The sequence below is a fragment of the Bicyclus anynana genome, chromosome 10, assembly GCF_947172395.1.
Source record: "Bicyclus anynana chromosome 10, ilBicAnyn1.1, whole genome shotgun sequence".
NCBI classification, from domain to species: domain Eukaryota; kingdom Metazoa; phylum Arthropoda; class Insecta; order Lepidoptera; family Nymphalidae; genus Bicyclus; species Bicyclus anynana.
This window is the reverse complement of record NC_069092.1, coordinates 1,919,524-1,940,381: the sequence shown is the minus strand read 5'-3', so window position 1 is coordinate 1,940,381 and position 20,858 is coordinate 1,919,524. Positions and strand designations below refer to the sequence as shown.

The window sequence follows — 20,858 nt, the reverse complement described above, 5'->3', positions numbered from 1 at the left end:
GATCGTAAATTTAATGCCTACGACATCGTGCACTTTATGTCTTTGACATTGGGGAGAGTTAATTCTTACAACGCTTGTTTCCATTATTTTTAATGGCTTACTTTATTTCTTTGCAAATACTGAGTGGACGTATGTCTCTCGTAAATGACTACTCTTTGTTGTTGCAAAATTTTATTTAAGTTGCCCAGTTATTTAGAGCCTGTCTATATGAGGCATATTACACAGGTTCCAGCTGAAAATCAGCGCTACGTGTCCTAATGTTAATGGTCATGTAGCATTATCCTGAGCTGGGGCTATTTTCTGGATTATGCCACACATCGCAGCATAGATTTACGATTCGATACAAGATCGCAGGGTATTGTCCTGGATGACCTGGTGTACTAGAGATATTGTGATATGTTTGAGATAATTTCGAAATAAACGCGTTTCAATTTCTATTGCGTCCAGATACCGCATATTGCGCGCGTTTCTACGCAGGGAGGGATCCAGTCAGTACAAACATGGACTCTTAAATAGCAGTCGTGTTCGTACGGGTTTTAGGACTCGGGATTGAAATGGGCAAGTTTCATTGTTATTAAAAAATCATGGTTATTAAAAAAACGAAAACGAAAAATTACTGCTTTTCAGCTTTTTACACTACTACAGAGTAAGTACAGTTGAGAAGTCGGCGTCAATAGCTCAATGATAAAGGGGCCGTCGTACCCACAGGCGAACAGTATATTACTGTTCCCCTCCAGATAGTCATTTAAAAAAAAAGATATAGCAAAGTTGAGCCTGTCTTGCGCATCACAATATATTTCTAAACCAAAGCAGGGGCGTAGCTACCGCCGCGGCTATAGAGGTCCCTAACGTGTATTCGAAAAACTTAAATCGTCTTTACATATAGATGATTTAATAAATCGTTAAGCTAACTCAAATTCTAAGACGAAGTTTAAGAACTTTTATTCAATAAATACTTTTTCTTTTGTTAAAAATCTTTACACTTTTTTGACGTAATAGTACAGTAACTATACGTTATTTCGACCATGAATGGAATTATACAACTAATCACAAGTTTAGTAATATTTATGTACAAGGTAATAACAATATTATAGACTTAAAACTCTTAAATATTATAAACTTCATAAATTATTAGTAAAGCTATTTAAGCAATTTCTTAGAGCATCGCGTTTAGGTACCAGAGACAACCGAGAAAATAACGAGCACACGAAAATATAAGCAATTAAAAAAAAGTATGTGTCAGCTCAGACGCACGAATGGAATTTACTCCTATAGATCGACTGTCTAAATAGGTGTATGTTGCCCCGCAGTTTACGCTATGTACGTCTCAATACTGACGCGTAAAAAGTGAAAGGTGCGCAACCGAGGAGCAGCAGGCCGTGGCGTGCATATGCTGTTGGCGGTGAAAGGTGCGCAAAATAGGTAGCGCACAAAAACGTAACGCTGTCATTCGTTCATCGAATTTCACTGCCCATAATATTTTCATTGGGGGGGCTATATATGAAAAATCTATTCTTAAGGAGTAAACTCCAAAAACCGTGCGTTTTTTTGTAATTCACTAATGGATACATGGGCCCTTAGTGGAAAATTGCTTAAGGCATCAAGTTTCCTTAATCCGGCACTGCTTAAACTCATTTGTCATGCAAAACAAGATGGCCGTCTGTCGTGTTCTATAAATACAACTTTCCCGCCAAAACATCGTGTCACGCGGATCAAAAAAAGCGAGATTATTTTCGCACTTGAGATTTTATTGTTTCTTTTGATGAACAGTTGAAAATGAAACGATTCCACCATTTGTTGGTATAAGCAACGTTTGAAATTCACAAAAGTTAACATCTAAAACAATATCTGTTAGTACGGGTATTTTTACTTTAATCTTTGTGGTTTCTAATAAATTATATTGAACTAGCTTTTGACGATAAATCTATAATATGGTACTCATTCATAGTTACATTTTCTACCTCACATAAGGACAGAAAATTAATGGTAAAGCATGAAAGAATTTACGACTGAAGAACTAAATTTCGATCTCGCTTACTAACTAATCTTTTAATCTTTAAAAACGCTAACTTTACTCTTTAAAAATAATAAAAAAAAATTAAATTTATTGCTTTTTTATGTGTAACAGAAATTGTACTTATACATAACAAGTTTATAATAAAGAAAATTGCAAAATAAATATTATAATGAGATCTACTGAACCGATTTTGAAAATTCTATTTCCACTTGCGTAGGCTATACTTTATGCCCTTATTTGCACTGGAACGGAAAATACGCGGGTAAAATCGCAGGGCGTTAACTAGTAATAAATAAACCCACTTTCAATTAAACTTATAATAAACAAACGGACCGGCTCTAGTCTTTTAAACCTAACAACTTCAAAAGATCAGAACCTGAAGCATTAAAAAATACGTAACTCACTAAGTTCAAAGGTAACTCACCGGCGTGATGGAGGGCGGTCTCGAAGGGCGCCCTCTGCAGTCGCTCCTTGCTCTCTGCCAACAAACATAAATAGATTACGGCGCTGCCAAATATCGGTTCACTACACAACAAAATACTCAATCGAACGAGCTGATACTACACTATAAGCTATTATACTTCGATGGTACGAGTATGTACTTAAATAATTAGACATTTTTACAGAATTATCATCATATCATCCGATGGACATCCACTGCAGGATATACGCCTTTTGTAGGGACTTCCAAGCATCATGATACTGAGCCACCTGCATCCAGCGAATCCCTGCGACTCGCTTGATGTCGTCAGTCCACCTGGTGGGGGGTCGACCAACACTGCGCTTACTAGTGCGGGGTCGCCATTCCAGCACTTTGGGACCCCAACGTCCATCGGCTCTTCGAACTATGCGCCCTACCTATTGCCTTTTTACAGAATAGATCATCATCATATCAGCCGATGGACGTTCACTGCAGGATATATGCCTTTTGTTGGGACTTCCAAACATCACAATCCTGAGCCGCCTGCATCCAGCGAATCCCTGCGCTTCGCTTGATGTCGTCAGTCCACCTGGAGGGGGGTCGACCAACACTTCGCTTTTTAGTGCGGGATCACCATTCCAGCACCAATTACCACTTAAAGGAAAAACTCTTTCCACTTAATAAAATTAGTGTAATTTATAAACCGCGACTTACATTATCAACAAACATCAAATAGGTAAACTAAACAAAACAAAAATAATCGACATACTAGTTTTAAAACTTACAAAATGAACAAAACCCCAATTTGAAAATAGTGTATATATTTTATAGCTAAAACCAAGGTAAAACCTAGCTACATATATTGACAAATTAAAGAAGTAATTAAGTCAAAATATACTACAATGGTGTAGCTATCCAAGGTGCAATGAACCAGGGCTCTCACTAATCCTTACCAGAAAATCGCGATCGAACTAAAATTTGAAAATTTCGGAAACGAAAAAATGCTGATATAGTAGATTGTTAACCGAGGGTGGAAAGAATCAATTCCCCAGGGTTTTTAGACGCACGAGCGTAGCGAGGGCGGCTATAGTCCGAGTAGGAATAGGTTACCTAGTTACGCCACTGAATACCGATATATAAATAAAATCAAAATAGTGCAAAATTAAGAGCAATTTGTCTTAGGTGCCCTTCATTTTGTTGAAAACAATATTTTTCCGATAACATTTATTGCGACATATTTTGAAATAATTTCAAGAAGAACAATAACAAAATGTAAACTTAATGTTAACTCTACAAAGGTATTATTCTTGACTTATCTATCTTCTCCATCGAATACCTGTAGCTTCGTAAATCTGATAAACGGATTATTTACTTATTAACAATATCATAATACCTTTGTTCCTGTATAAATAATCCTAATAGGCTTAATTGCTATTTAAAAAAAACATTCTATTTTTATCCATTCTCATCATACTTCGTCATCGTTACATTATATTACTCACTAGAGGACGCCCGCGACTTCGTCCGCCCTTAAACATCTTTAATCTTACAGACCTTTACAGACCTTACAATAGTATCGCTGTAAATGGAGTAATTTCTCCCGTTTTCCCAACATTTCCCTTCACTGTTCTGCCCCTATTGGTCGAAGCGTGGTGAAGATTTACTGATTGCATTTTTGGTATCAGTATCGATCACTAATCACCCGCTGATAGTTTTTTTGGAAATATATTTCATGTACAGAATGGACCTCTCTACAGATTTATTATAAGTATAGATTACAGACTACGAGTATGTGTGGAGTATAAAATATTCATACTTAATTTCTTTCATATACTGATTAGTATAAGAAATTCCAGGCCTCATTGGTACCGTGGATAGCAGGTTTACCTTCGGACAATGAAGTCCAGGCGTCTAAACCCGGGTCAGTCTACTAAAAAATTCGTTATTGGGATTTTTCTTACAAGAAAAAACAAAATAGCAGCTTGAACACCCCAGCTTCGGAGAGCACGTACAGCCGTCGGTCTTGCGCCTGATCTTTCACCGGTCGAGAGTGAAGGAAAAAGAGTGCACCTGTGCTTGCGCACACACTTGTGTACTATAATATCTCCTGCGTACAATTAACAAGTTACAAGTTAATTTCAACGAGATTGGCGGCCGTGGCCAAAAAAAAAATCGGTCGGGAGCATATAGTCTCCCACTTCCCATTAAGTGGGCTAACTATATAGTCCATCAGTCAGAGTAAAAACAAAAAGAGTTGTATGAAAGTTCTACAAGAATGTTTTTAAAGTCAACCTCCTGAAATATCTTTATTTAGTACGTTTATAAAATTTGATATGAAACTTGCATTTTTTGACACTTCAATAGCATGGGCAAAGATTTGATATTTTGTTTGTTTGATTTAACTCAAATTCTACTACGATCGATCATAAAAATTCCTTCAATATCCGAAAGCTACATTTTCAACGAGTATCATTGGCTATATTCTTTATCCACGTATAGAAACGGGAACTAAACCAGCGAGACCGCGGTTAGTAACTTATCGCTGTTTTACAATCATTAAAAATTGAACCATGAAACTTGGAAGAACCATGTTCCAGACGAAGCTCCACCAACCACATATTTTTATAGAAAACACATTTGTGTTAGGTTGGCAGGGGAAAACAATTTTCAAAGATAACGAGATGTATCGATAAGAAAAAAATTGTGGTTCAGTGAACTGGCAGGTGTACTAATGCTCGTCGCCATTGACAAAGAGCACCGCCGAAATAGATCGGCCTAGAACTGCGCCTTGTGTGCCGCCACTGCCGCCGCCCGCGACCTGCTAGGATGTTTACGTGAAAAATTGGCTCACCTATATACGAGCTACATCTATTAATAAGCTCGTACATTTTTGTGAAATATGGAATCTAAATCATGATGTCAGCGATATCGTCCGCGGAATGCCTTTTAGAATTTTCAAAGAGGAACTTAAAAAGTATTAATTAATAGTATATGCAGGCGGCTCAGTCCCTACAAAAGCCCTATCCTGTCCTAAGTGGACCTTGTTGTACATTTTTGTGTAAATTTAATCGTTTACACAGCCTAGCTTTCAAAATTCGTCATTGATGCTCCTCTCTTGTAGGTTGCATAGAGATGTTATATAGCCTATGTATATGTGTACATAGCATAGCCTCCCTCGTTCAATTGACTATTAATTACAGAAATAATTTTTCATTTCGAACCAAGTTGTTTCCGAGTTTACCAAGATCAAGGTCAAAATTTTCTCATAACCTTGAAAGAAAATACAAAAATTCAATAATATAGAAATCCAAAGAATACTGAAGTGCATCATTATAATTGTGTATTTACCTGTATAAATTTTCCCCGTTTATTCATAAAAGAGATAAATTTTCCGAAACATTTAGCGTATTTCCAAATGTAACAATGTGAAAACCTGAAACTAATTTATTCACCGAGTGGAATTTTAATCAAAATACGCGTAGGCGATGCGACGCGTTAATGTGCAAAAAGTTTGCGAACATGTAAACACGTCTAACGTTTCGTTTCAAAGCAAAACAAACGGAAAGTCAATTACTGTATACTTGAAATAAAAGAGAGCCTGTGACGTATCTATGTCCATACTAAGGTTGTGTTTCCACGTGGAGAACAAGATGTAATGAAGAATTTCAATGTGGAGAAGAACAGGCAAAGCAGCAGATGTGACTTTCGAAGAATTGCTGTGAAGCTAAGTGAATGGCAACTGGAGATGTCTTCATATGCCATTTGAGTTCTTCTACCTCCTAAAAGTCGAAACTCACCGTAAGTCCAACCCTAGGTCCAAGGCTCCTAGCGTATTTACAGGCTAGTATAACCTATATTGATGACGAGCAGACGCCCGCGACTTCGCCCGCCCTTAGACTTTTTTAATCTAGGCCTTACAGTAGTATCGCTGTAAAAATGGAGTAATTTCTCCCGTTTTCTCAACATTTCACTTCACTTCTCTGCTCCTATTGATCGTAGCATGATGAAAAGTATACTATAACCTGTCCAGGAGTATGAAGAATAATTGTACTAAGTTTTGTTAAAATCCTTCGAGTAGGTTTTTTTTCTCTAACGAACATACAGACAGACGAAAACTTTACTGATTGCATTTTTGGCATCAGTATCGATCACTAATAATCAACTGGTAATTATTTTGGAAATATATTTCATGTACAGACCTGACCTCTCTACAGATTTATTATAAGTATATATTATAGATGAGGTGACAAACTTTTAACTTTTATTAAATAAGGATGGTGTTGGTATTATATGCTCTCGTTCTATACAGCTTAATATACTTATTACTTAACAGGCTAGTTGACACTTTTTTAAAACAGTCTTAGATTGTTCATTATAGTTCTACGTAAAAAATATGTATATCGTAATTATTGAGACTAGAATTCTTAAATTTTAATTTTAAAATTAACTTTCGACTTAACGGCGTAAACGCTACGAAATATAATAATTTATCTGTGACATTAAGTCAACTAAGTTTTATTTACTACATACTTGGTCATAGCGCATTGAATTTGTATTAAAAGCATTTCTTTTATATTCACGCCGAAAGTATAGTAATTGCTATCTCTGCATTGTAACGAGATTCTAGAAAAACTGAATTTAAGTACCTACTTACTCTTAAATCGGCTTAAAGCAAAAAAATCGGAATCCCCTATTTCCTCGTGTGTGTGTTTACCAATGCTATGACGTCACGAAATGGATGACAATGTTTTTGGTGTTTAGAAAAATAAGTACATTAAATACGTATTTTTAACTAGAGTTTCTAAGCAAATTTTACTATATTTTATTAAAATTTGTGTATTTCGGACCCTTTTTAACCGCCTTTAAAAAAAGAAGGAGGTTCTCAATTCGAGTGTATGTTTTTTTTTGTTCCAAGTACTACATGAAATGAGTATTGTTTAAAATAATTTTGATATGAGTCTACTACCCTATTGATACTATTGACAACGAACATAGATATTAGACATAATATAGTAAGATACATTTCAAGCCTTTCCCAGCGTATATCAAATTTCTCCAACCTATTATTATAGTGACATTGTAAACTGAAGGAGAGCGCTTTTGTTATGTCTACGGCTAATGGACCGTCTGTGCGTGCATTGCTCAATGACTCGATCGATAGCCCAAACAATATACCTATTCACTATGATTTCTTGATATTACGGCTCTTATATAACAACCATTATTAGTTAATCTCTCCGGGAAGTCCTATGGTGGTTGTTGTGTAGACCAAGTGCGTTTGTGTGTGTAAACTGTAGGTTTGTTGCTTCACTTTCTCTGTCTACGGTTACTTCAGTTTTACCGTCATCAACGTCTATCAATTGATCTGGGTTATTGTCTGTACTTTTGACGGCCTCCGTGGCGCAGTGGTATGCGCGGTGGATTTACAAAACGGAGGTCCTGGGTTCGATCCCGGCTGGACAGATCGAGATTTTCTTAATTGGTCCAGGTCTGGCTGGTGGGAGACTTCGGCCGTGGCTAGTTACCACCCTACCGGCAAAGAGGTACCGCCAAGCGATTTAGCGTTCCGGTACGATGTCGTGTAGAAACCGAAAGGGGTGTGGATTTTCATCCTCCTCCTTACAAGTTAGCCCGCTTCCATCTAAGACTACATCATCACTTACCTTGTAGTCAAGGGCTAACTTGTAAACAATAAAAAAAAACATTACCACCACATTCGGAAGCAAACGGACTTCCTTATGTAAACAAAGTATACGATTACTTGACTATACAGGGTGCTGGGGAGTATTTCCCATAACTCTGAGGTTATGTTCTTTACCGAAAATTAATTAAAAATATTCAAGGAATATCTTAAAATGTGCCTCTTATAGGCATCCTTAAAGCTCTGCCTCATTAAGGCGCCATGGTGTACATTATAGTGGCAACGTCGCCAAGCCGCCAGAGTATTCAGAAGCCACGTAGAGACCTGTAGCTCGTGTCCACGCTTCCATTTTGGCGAAGTTGACAAACCGTCGCCAAGTGAGTTAATATTAACTGCTTGGTTTTACGTATTTTAAAACGCAAGGATAGGTAAAGGCGTGTGTTACATGGATAGTCGGAATTATTAAAATTACATTACTTACTACGAAAACATAAAAAAGTTTTTATTTTTTAATTAAAAAACATACTTTTGCAGTTCGTCTCCTATAACGCGTTGGACTATGGACTCGTCAACACCTTGAAGTTATGGGAAATACTTCCGAACAACCTGTATATTAATAGAACTTAGGACTTCACGAATTTGAATCCTACCATTGAGCTATCTAGGCATAAAATTTGGAATGAGCTCATTGCAATCAGCGGCTCGATTACTGTTGATTGGTGTTGATGCGACGGTCAAAGGATTGTGGGAGACATCAGATAACGCCGCTCTCATAAGCCACATTCCCGACGAACCTTAAGCTTGGCGCACACGGGCCCAAAAAGCACAAGCACCACGAGCTAATAGGGTAGTTGACTCATAACATATTTAATATAAACAATATTAATTTTGGATAGGACGTGATATATATCGATATTAATTGATAAAAGTTAAGGATTTCCTATAAAACTTAACGAGAATTCGAACTTAAAAATTCTGGGCTGAATACAATTATTTAGAAAATAGCTGACGCCGCGTGGTTTCACCCGCGTGGTTATAGAATTATAGGGATAACATATAGCCGAATTTCCCGTAACATATAGAAGAATTTCCCGTAGAAATATAGGGATAACATATAGCCTTCCTCGATAAATGGGATATCTAACACTGAAAGAATTTTTCAAATCGAACCAGTAGTTCCTGAGATTAGCGCGTTCAATCAAACAAACGAACAAACTCTTCAGCTTTATAATATTGTTGGAAGAAAGAAAACAAATATTTAATGTAACCAACTTCCCAAATCCGGGCTGATTACTATTATTGAGAAATTCTTGCAAGAAACAAATAAATATTTAATGTAACCATTTATTGGTTACATTAAATATTTATTTTGTTTCTTTTTATTTAAGCTCTTGTGAGCTCATCCTTAATTATTTTTGAGCAAGAGTGACACGCAATCTCCTTTAGTTGCAGCAGTTTAATTGGCTTTGAATGATTCCAGAACAACAAAAGTTAGTTGATACTGGTTGATACTGACTTCGACTAAATTGACCGTCAGACTAACTAAATGATTTGCCTAAGCTCTCATTCGCACGAGAGTTTTTTTAACGAACGTTAAAAAAGCGTTCAAATACAACAAATGCATTCCCAAGTATATGTTCACACGACAGCGTTTTTAAAACACGACGCTTTTTTTTGAATAGTGTTGCATTTTCAATTTTGGGCGTTAGTGCTTGGGAATGCATTTGTTATATTTGAACCAAAAAGTTTAAAACAAAACTATCAAAAAGTAGATTTAACCTAGAAATATCAAAGTAAGTAAGTAAGGTAAGTAATATCTTCATAGACTACAAATATAGCCAAAAAAACTGAAAATTTGTAATTAAATCACAAAATGAAACAGCTTTTATCCAAAGAACAATTACAGAAATTCGATTTTGAATTGCGTTAACCATGACATGTGGGTTATCGTATGGAAGGTTTTCATTGGCACAAGCTCAAAACGGATTTTTATTTTAATGATATAGTTTTCGACTTATTTTGAAGAAAGGTTTGTACGGAATCATCGATGGGCAAGTCCGACTAGCATTTTACATTTTTTTTTTAGTTCTCCTCTTTAATTCTTAATCTTAATGCACTGACGTCATAGTTTTATGACGGTAGAACACGCAATAAATAACCATAGTTTGACTATAGAGACTACAACACAATAAGGTTACGGGTATGTGGTTATAGGGATGTGCCGCCGGTGACGTCATCCCCACCCCCTGGAGAGACGTCTGGGCAGTAATAGCCTACTTTCAATAATAAAATTCCACAATCAATACAATGTACCTAATGAATCATATACGAAGGTTCATTTTATTGAATTCTTTTAATTATATTGGATTTTTTTAATTGTAAATGGCGCCAAATTGTGTTGACCATTTAATTAACCATGAAAATACTTTATAAACATCTTTAAATATACTTTCAACTATTTTATATTTTTGGTAAATAGATGTTACCAATATTTTAATTCACAATTATAAATCTTGTAGTTTCGCTGATGCAAAAAGCTATCGGTGGATTACATTAACATTTAATTTAATCAATGGAATCCAGTTTTTCACAAATCCCACGGGAACCATGATTTTTCCGGAATTAAAAGTAGCCTATGTGTTTATCCAGAGTAAAATCTATTTCGGTTCTAAATTTTAGTCAAATCACTTCAGTAATAGCGGAGTTAAAGAGTAACAAACATCCCAACACACATCTAAACAAATATCCATACAAACATCCATACAAACTTTCCCGTTTATAATATTAGTAGGATTGATCATGTAAAATATTTGCTTATTATTTTAAGATTTTGCTTAAAAAATACCTACTCATAGCCAATTTTTTTATGTATTACGTCTCAACATTAAACTTAGAATGACATAGACATGAAGAGTCGTGAGAGATAAATTACCTTGCACGCCCTAATACAGGGGTGATTTAAGAATATAGTATGAATAGACAAAATAAAAAAAAATACAAAATAAAAAACAGGAAAATTAGCCATAACCGATACGTCGATAATCTAGAATCGATTCAGACGAAGCTAACAAATTAGTCACTACCAAAAACTAGAAACGAATTACTGGATAACATAATTATGGGCTGATATATAGCCGATAACTTAGCCGACACGATAGTTACACGATTATAACAAAATGTTTACATATTCAAAAGCTTTACACACACTTTACACACAAGGTCTATTAGATACACGCCTGATAAGATACGCGTTGAAAAAAATACTTGTACAAACCTAATTAACGTATCGACTGTCGATGATTCGACGGCGCGTCACTAATCCAAGGTGAATGCCACCGTACGTGAACGATATTGAAACGTTTGTATCTTGTCCAAAGTTTATCAATTTAATAGGCTGATATATTGCTGAATTTCATGATGCAGGGTAAAGTTAGCCCTTGACTATAATCTCACCTGATGGTAAGTGATGATGCAGTCTAAAATGGAAGCGGGCTAACCTGTTAGGAGGAGGATGATAATGCACACTCCTTGCGGTTTCTATACGACATCGTACCGGAACGCTAATTCGCTTGGCGGTACGTTTGTCGGTAGGATGGTAACTAGCTACGGCCGAAGCCTCTTACCAGCCTAACCTTTTTTTTTCGTAGGGGGAAAATCCTCATGGACACCCGTTAGGGTAGTGCCGGACTCCTACCGGCTAAAAACCCCTCCTACCTCCAAACACCAGCCAAACCTGGACCAATTAAGAAAACCTCAATCAGCCCAGCCGGGGATCGAACCCAGAACCTCCGTCTTGTAAATCCACCACGCATACCACTGCGCCACGGAGGCCGTCAAATGTGTCTGCTTCGTCCGAAGCAGAGGTAATTTGTTTTGATTTTCAATAAGTTGTACAATATTAATTGTTGTATTTAATAAAATTAAACTAATAATATTAAAATAGGGGAGGGGTAAATATCTAATCGGCCATGGGTGAAAATTTACGCTATACTACCAGGTCCTGTAGTAAGCCGTTAAATTAGTAACAATGATGAATGTAAGACGACGATAACTTTTAACTAACTTTACCATTAGATATCGCATTATTTCGGTGTAATGAAACCATAGGCAGCAGCTTACATCAATAAATATGTGATAAAGCCAGGGTCATCGCATCGGCGCTCACGATAACTGGATTTATCCAGACATAACACGCACAGAAGCTTTTTTATCTACTTAATATCACCCCATGAGGATTCCATAGCGTACTTATATTGAATTTTTGTTACGCTCAGCTTATTTTCGGCTTCATATCTTGATTTATGGCAATCTAATATAGGTAATTTAATATCTAAAAAGCTTTTAGGTATATGAAAATTCAATTTTTGAAATTCATATATGTACTTACTTATGAATGTTAATTTATTCGTAAATCTGTCAATTTTTTTCCTATTCTTGACTAAGCTACTGAACCAATTTTTAATTATTTTTTGTAGCATGAAAGTACTACAAAACTTTTGAACTATTGGTCAAATGTAAATCAAGTGTTTTGAATATTTCGCCATAAAAAAGGCGGCTACCTATATATAGTAATACCCTTATGAATTACTAGCTGACGTCGCGCGGTTTCACTCGCGTGGTTCCAGTTCCTGTAGGAGTATGGGGATAATTTATAGCCTATAGCCTTTCTCAATAAATGGGCTATCAAACACTGAAAGAATTTTTCAAATCGGACCAGTAGTTCCCGAAATAAGCGCGTTCAAGTAAACGAACTAACTCTTCAGCTTAGTATTAGTACAGATTGTTGTGACATATTTAGTATGTTTACTGATTCAAATGTAGATGGTTAGGCAAGTTAACAACTTATAAAGTACACCTTGTCCTTCTAATGTGCCATATTAGGAACGCGTTAAAAATTTCCGAATGGAATATAAACTCTACGATGAGTATGTTTGAAAATATATGTTTGCTTATTTCGTTTGGGACGTGCACAAATAAGGCTGTGACGGTTTAGGACCTGCGCAAAGGTAGGACAGTTCTTGGCAATTTTCGGTTGGACGGTACCTTCTGTGTTTTTTGCTATTCATATCAGCTTGAATGTTATTCGCTAACTTTGTTTCAGAATTATTGCGTGTTACTTATAAAACACTCGTTCTACAATGTCCTACATGACAGTGGCATACTCGTAAATAACTATTTATATTCGGATCAAGTAGGCCATAATTCTGGTTTAAGATCTTTATTTTCTCAAAAGAATTACATTAAATTCGCTTATATGAGAAACTAGCTGACTCCGCGCGGTTTCACCCGCGTGGTTCCCCTTCCCGTAGGAATATGGGGATAATATATAGCCTATAGCCTTCCTCGATAAATGGGCTATCTAACACTGAAAGAATTTTTCAAATCGGACCGGTAGTGACCTGAGAACAGCGTGTTCAATCAAACAAACAAACTCTTCAGCTTTATGATATTAGTATAGATACAATTAAATAAATAAGGTAATTATTCACGTGTGTACAGACTAATTAGATTTAAATTTTATTTTATTTAGTAGAATACAGCTTACTGGATGCAACATGTGTTATGTTGACATGTTATTCAATAAATAAAATTTTAATTTCTTTTAAATAAATTATTATAAGTTCTTCTAAATTAAAAATAAATTCTTCTAAATAAACATAGATTAAGCTTCTTTTATATCAGATGGTAATTTATTGTAGATCTGTGCTCCTTCGAATATAATATTTTTGTTACCATACCATACGAGGTTTGTGACTTACAGACAATTTCTTCATGTAAAGCTAAAGTAACAGTAAAAGTAGTAAGTAGTAAAGAAGACTTTATTTTTCCGTGATTAAGACCGTCACTTTTACTTTATGACGTTACTTAGACTGTTACTCACGATAAAGAGGTTTGTGACTTAGTAAAAGGTGATTTGCTCGGCGAAATGCTCGTTTTTGTACTTGAATTTTTTTCGTAAAAGTGATTTTACCCGACTTCAAAAAGGAGGAGGTTCTCAATTCGGTCGGTATATTTTTTTTTTTAATGTATGTACACCGATTACTCAAAGACGCCTGGACCGATTTCAAAAATTCTTTTTTTGTTTGAAACGGTAAAGTCCCCATTTGGTTCCATTGCCATCATGTCAAGATCTGATGATGGAATCCTGGAGAAATTGAGGGGAACTTTCGAAAATTATATGGGTGTCTAGTGTGTTCGTATACTTTTCCATTTAGTACTTTTAAGCACTACAATTTCATGAAGGTTTAAAATCGATCTGATGATGGAGCCATAAAACAGACGAGGGAACTCCTCGGCGATTTACAGCAGTTACCTTGTGTTTGGGCTTGATTAATTTGTATTAATGAGAACTTTCCACATAGATAGGTTGTGACTGTGGTGATGAAGACCAAGGACAATTAAGGGAACTCCTTAACAGTTTACAGTAATTACCTTGTGTTTGGCCTTGATTTATTCGTATTACTGAGAACTTTCGACCTAGATGAGTTGTGTCTGTTATTAGGGGTCTGATGATGAAGACCAAGGTCAATTAAGGGAACCCCTTAACGGTTTACGGTAGCTACCTTGTGCTTGGGCTTGACTAATTTGTATTAATGAGAATTTTGTACCAAGATGGGTTGTGACTGTCAGTAGGGGTCTGATGTATTCGTTTGAGATGAAATTTTACACTAAAAATGGAAAAATAATAAAAATTTTAATAAAAAAAATACAACCGACTTTAAAACCTAAAAACGTACCCACTAAACTAAAAAGTGAAAAATAACATGTTGGTGTTGTCTTAATTTAAGCCATTTCTGACAGGACCACATGAAACAACACTGTCTGCAAAATCTAAATCTATAAGATATTCTCACATGGCTTGAATTAATACATCGCCGGCTAAGCACCGCCTTCATACTGATCAGCAGGTAGAACATATTATGATGTTATTTTTCACTTTTTAGTTTAGTGGGTACGTTTTTAGGTTTTGAAGTCGGTTGTATTTTTTTTATTAAAATTTTTATTATTGAATGTAGATCTTTATTTAGTATTTTTTGAATTCGAATTAAAATTGAAGTGCTATATATATGTACTTTTGTTTTATGTTAAGTAATTTTATCATTCAATCATTCTGTTTATTTCGTCAGCTATTAGCTATACCCTATCTTAATATAATTATCTATTCAACACGCGATGTCTGACAACTTTGGTGATAATCATTAATCCATATTATATTGAAGCTCGTCGTTACATACTCGTAGAAGCTGTCACTTTGTCGGCTATCTTCGGTCCGAAATGATTGATTTAACGTTTCACAGATAGCAGACGATAAACGTCGTAGCTACTCGGCGTAGTGGGTGAATCACCAATGGCGTTCTAGTACGTTCACCTTCCTTCAGAAGCTGTAATCCATACTATAGTTCGTTGATAACACTCCCATGATATGCGAGCGACGGGCGGAAATTGTGCGTGCGGTGTGACGTACATCAGTCGTGGATTTTTCATTCATCGCTACACGCCCCCCGCCCCACGCGCAATATCGGTTGTGTTATGAACGAAGTTTCCAAGCTATAATAATAATACAAGCAAGGGTATCCCGTCTAAGGGACACTAGAGACGGGCGTGAAAAAAACGAGCACACAAAAATTTAAGCAATTCCAAAATCCGTGCGTTTAAAATTGACGTTTATTGATATTCTACAGTACGTATTAACAGATTTTTTAATTAATTAATTCTTTATTCACAGGAAGGGGCCCACAGAGGAAGATAGCATTGAGTTACCTCCGGTAATATTACTACAGTGTTAACAGATTTTTATTTAATTAATTCTTTATTCACAGGAGGAGGATATCTTAAGACATTAAGTTACCTTAATCCGGCACTGCTATTATTACGAGTATAACTGCGAAAGCCTGTTTGCCTGCAGGTTACCTTTTCACGGTAAACTACTAAAGCGATTTGGATAAATTTTAGCCCAAAGGCTCTTTTTTACCCTCAGAAAAATCCGTGGTTCCCACTAGATTTGTAAAAAACAGATTTTTACGCGAACGGGCTAGTTAAGAGTAAATAAACAATTTAGTTAAATTATTATTTTCTTATACATTCAACAATTACTATAAAAATATACGCGGTGTTCTTCCTAGCGACAGTTTCATCACCTTGTACAACTCGCTCATAATACAATAAATAATCCTTAAAGTTAATTTTACTTAATTATTCTTATTAAAAGATTTTTTTATTTTGTTATATGATTTTTTATTAACAATTAAGAGAAAATCCCTTTACTGTGAATGCCTTTTCCATTGTTGCCGGTCCTTAGCCTTTAACATACTTATATGCATCCATACATACAGCATACACACATATATATGTATGTATAAACAGTTCATGCCGGTAAAATTTGTCATGCCCTCTCCATTATCCTTTGTTTACACAAATGAAATCACTCGCATTATACCTACCTAATATAAAATATGAAACATATTTGAGATAAATCAATAAAATTGGGTCAATCAACTTTCTCAGACATAAATATGGCGTTATCAATTTAGGTATAATAATAATTATGTCAAATGTTATAATAATCATTATAATATTATTATTTTTGTCCAAACGTTGACTCGCTTTTGGGTCACATTCGGTATTATCTTATTTTTTCAAGATTTACAAAGTATTTTATGATCCCTTTTAAAGTAAAAGCTTAAGATTTCTCAAAAAGAAACAAAAACGCTCGCTTATAATAAATATGACATGACAAGTAAGATGTTGCTAACTTGTAGGACGTACTCTTAAAAACCCGAAAAAAAAATATATAGTCTTTTGTCATTTCTGAAGTGAATACTCTGTAGTTTTTTCCCCGGGTTCCACCAGATGATACATTTTAATAACTTTGATTTTCACACGAAAGGGGCCCAGTCTATATGTAGTCTATAATGTAGTCCAGTCTCGTTGATATGGCAGATACAGCGGTAGTTACGCCCCTGCTGTAGATTGAATAATTTCGAAAAATTGAAATAATGTGATAAAATAAATATAACAGAACATATCACAACAACAAATATAACATAACATGTCACAAGGCTCAGACCAATTACCTTTTACTGGACTTGTATTAAGCTAAGCATAAACGAACACGGGCTTAAATATATATATTTTAATAATTATATTCACGAAATGTCGACAGATCTGAGATATACTTAGGCATGATAAGATTTCATCATCATCATCATCATATCAGCTGATGAACGTCCACTGCAGGACATAGGCTATTTGTAGGAACTTCCAAACATCACTATCCTGAGCCGCCTGCATCCAGCGAATCCCTGCCCTAGTCTTCATCGTCATCAACCCATATTCGGCTCACTGCTGAGCTCGAGTCTCCTCTCAGAATGAGAGGGGTTAGGCCAATAGTCCACCACGCTGGCCCAATGCGGATTGGCAGACTTCACACACGCAGAGAATGAAGATAATTCTCTGGTATGCAGGTTTCCTCACGATGTTTTTCCTTCACCGATTGAGACACGTGATATTTAATTTCTTAAAAAGCACACAACTGAAAAGTTGGAGGTGCATGCCCCGGACAGGATTCGAACCCACACCCTCCGGAATCGGAGGCAGAGGTCATATCCACTGGGCTATCACTGCCCTAGTCTTAGCGGTTATAAATAATTAAGATTTCGATTAGGTTTACGATTATTGTCGAATATCGTAAATCTTTAAAACAATTGAATTTTATTACGATTAGGCAATACGAAGCGATAAGCAAGCAATGGTATAGACGGTAAGTAACAAGTGATTATTGAAGAATTCCGATATACTCGTGGATCTTCACTGACATATCAAAGGCATTAATTAATTAAACCTTGTAGCCATGTGCTGACGGATTAGCTATCTAATCACCGAAATGCCCCTTTATCTGTAATTAATCTATTTTTATCTGTATTTTCAACTTAATTTTAATATAACCAAGTTATATTACGAGTTTTGGAGGATTTACACATATTTATGTATCTATAAAAAAAATGCGTGCGTACAAAGTACACATGTCAGAAGTGAAACTTCTTTGGCGAACTAATTTATTAATCTTGTTAATATTTATACAAATCTAAAGCTTTAGATTTCCGAGACTAAGAGGAAGGGAAAAAGGAAGATAGGTTAGGAATTTAATTGTTATTAAAATATAAAAAAGTGTTGAAAACTAATGTAAATTATAAATTTATCTTCTCCCACCTCTCACTCCATAGCACTGTGCGTGATACGACGTTCGCTCTGTCTCACTTTTTAACCGACTTCCAAAAAGGAGGAGGTTCTACGTTCGGCTGTATGTATGTTTTTTTTTTTTTTTTTCTCCTCAATCTTTCTCACTTGCTTGCTCTCTACTCTCACTCCACGGCTAGTTGCTTCATGCTACGTTCGCCCTGTCTTAGGTACCCTCTCTCAATCGGTCTCGATCGCTCTCCCTCTCTCTTTTTCAACACTTCCGTTGCATACCAGCGTGACGTTACATCTGTAATAATTTTACCCTCATGCGCCTAGAGAAGAATTCTTGTGTAGAATCTCGGAAACAGCTGCATAGATGGTTTCCAGGGCGATAAATTTATCTAGGTTTCATTTTTAGAAAACACGATTTACAAAAATAATCGGTCATCCATAGTTACTAGATATTTAAATTCATAAACAAATATTTGCTATGAGATTATTGTCTAGTGCTCTTCTGATAGTTGTCAACTGAGGGAAATACCGCTGTGTTTATTTAAGCCACTAATCAATTAAGCTGCTAAGAATGGTAAAGATGACTAGGTTTGAATATATTGTTTTTTATGATACATTCGGGTAAATAAGGTCAATGTTAACTAATTTACACATAAAAAGCAAAGATTGACAAAAAGAGATTTGCAAAATAAATAAGATTATAAAATTTCAAAATCTACTAAAAATATTTATTAGAAGAAAATTCATTTTAGCTTCCTTACATTAAATGTGACATTTTTTAATATATGAACTATAAACATAAACGCAGAAATAACAAAGATATTAGTAATTTTCTTTAAACGCCCATACAAATCTAACGATCATTAATTGCCTACGACGTCATAAGTTCGCACCATTTTGTATGGGTCGTTTTTCAGGGATCCGCGGCAGCGCCGCAAATCTGACCCTTTAAATCCCTGTAGCTCCGAAAGTAATGATCGCAGATACCTTGTTACTTTTATAAAATTGCTTTACTATTAGCGTACTCTTAATTTATATACAATTTAAAAAACTGTCATCATTCCTATTTTGTTCTGGTTATAAATGTATAGCTCTCAGCACCAAGAAGTTTCAACTGTTCCATATTTAAATACTGCATTTTTTTAAATTACTTACGTACCATCCATTTTTAAGAGATAATCCATCCGTCTATCTATAGGAAAGGTCAAAGTCCATCTGCCTAGGCCCTACGCGGATGTTAGATAAGATACGAAAGGCTATAAGTAGGGCTAAGTGGGTAAGGTATTTTGGCAAGATAAAGAAAATTGAACAACTAAGTACGTACTTATGACGTATCACATTGTTAACATTATCACTTAATAGTTAGCAGATGTTTTTTTTCTTATGAACAGGAAAATAGTGTAATAAGTTATGATTATTACGTCGTTTATAAATTCTTACCCGACTGCTACATTTTATATTTTTAAACTGGGCACCGCCTTCAAAACGATCTGGCATTTAGTGTAGTACATTTTTGTGTTTGTGTTTTTCTTTTTTATTTATCTAAAGCACAATTAAAAAAAGAAATTATCACACTAACTTAGGCACCAATTTTTCTTCTCTTTCTCATACTCTTAGACACGCGCACACACACGCACACACCGACTCACACACACACTCTCACACTCATTCACTTATCATTTATATTCAAATTAATTGATTATGAAACACGGCTAAATTCACACACAATCACGTGATATTACGTCGGAGTATGCCCGACTAGTTTCGAACCCATACGGGGCCCTTAGTCATGAGCTGGTTCTTGCATCGCGGCACGATCCAAACTGCCAACTGATTTATATTCAACTTGCGAATTTTAAATTTTATACTATTTTTCTTTTAAGTGATTAACTTATTATTATTCTTTTATTCACTATCATTACTTTTAAAAATTATTTTTCATTTTAACTTGTTATACCTACTTATATTGTATCTTTCTTTGCAACTGTATGTGGCATTATTATTGTTTATTCTATATTTTCTGTACATATTTTGATAAACGCTGTTAGTTACAAATAAATAAATAAATAATACAGCTTGAATTTCATATCAAGTTAATAATAACACTGTCAAAGACACATGTGTGACGGCTATAAGTGGCTAAAATAAATAAAACTGATTTGAAGCGCATAGGATTTATATTAAAATGTATCTTTAAGTTATTCTCAATGAAAGACAATAGACCTATTTGCCTAGTTGCGGGACGGCAATAAGATGTTCATTTTTATTGTAAGCTTTAATGGGACATCAATAAGCGATATTAATAGCAACACATTACGCTCGTAAACGCGACTTGCGACTAAGAAATCAATCAAACGGTGACAGGGCTGCCACTTATGTTTACTTTACAGTTTCTCGGCGGAAAATCTTACATTTATGTATTTCTTTGTATTATTATTATGTATTATTGCATATTATTTATGTATTTAAATTACTTAACTTTGTCTTATTTTTTGTGTGCGTATACCTGAATCGGTGCTAATGTTTTTTTCTCTTCCACAGTGGTTGTCTGGAAGAGATCGCTCTTTAGCGATAAGACCGCCATATGT

General features: G+C 35.4%; 1 protein-coding gene across 1 annotated transcript in view; it reads right to left on the bottom strand.

Moving 5' to 3' along the window:
- The window catches only part of LOC112050514 (synaptic vesicle glycoprotein 2C), a 56,849-nt gene that overhangs the window by 28,739 nt on the left and 7,252 nt on the right, over positions 1–20,858 (bottom strand). The window contains exon 2 of the mRNA XM_024088798.2: positions 2,442–2,495. Within this exon, the coding sequence (XP_023944566.1) occupies positions 2,442–2,495 (54 nt within the window). The remainder of the gene's footprint in view (positions 1–2,441; positions 2,496–20,858) is intronic.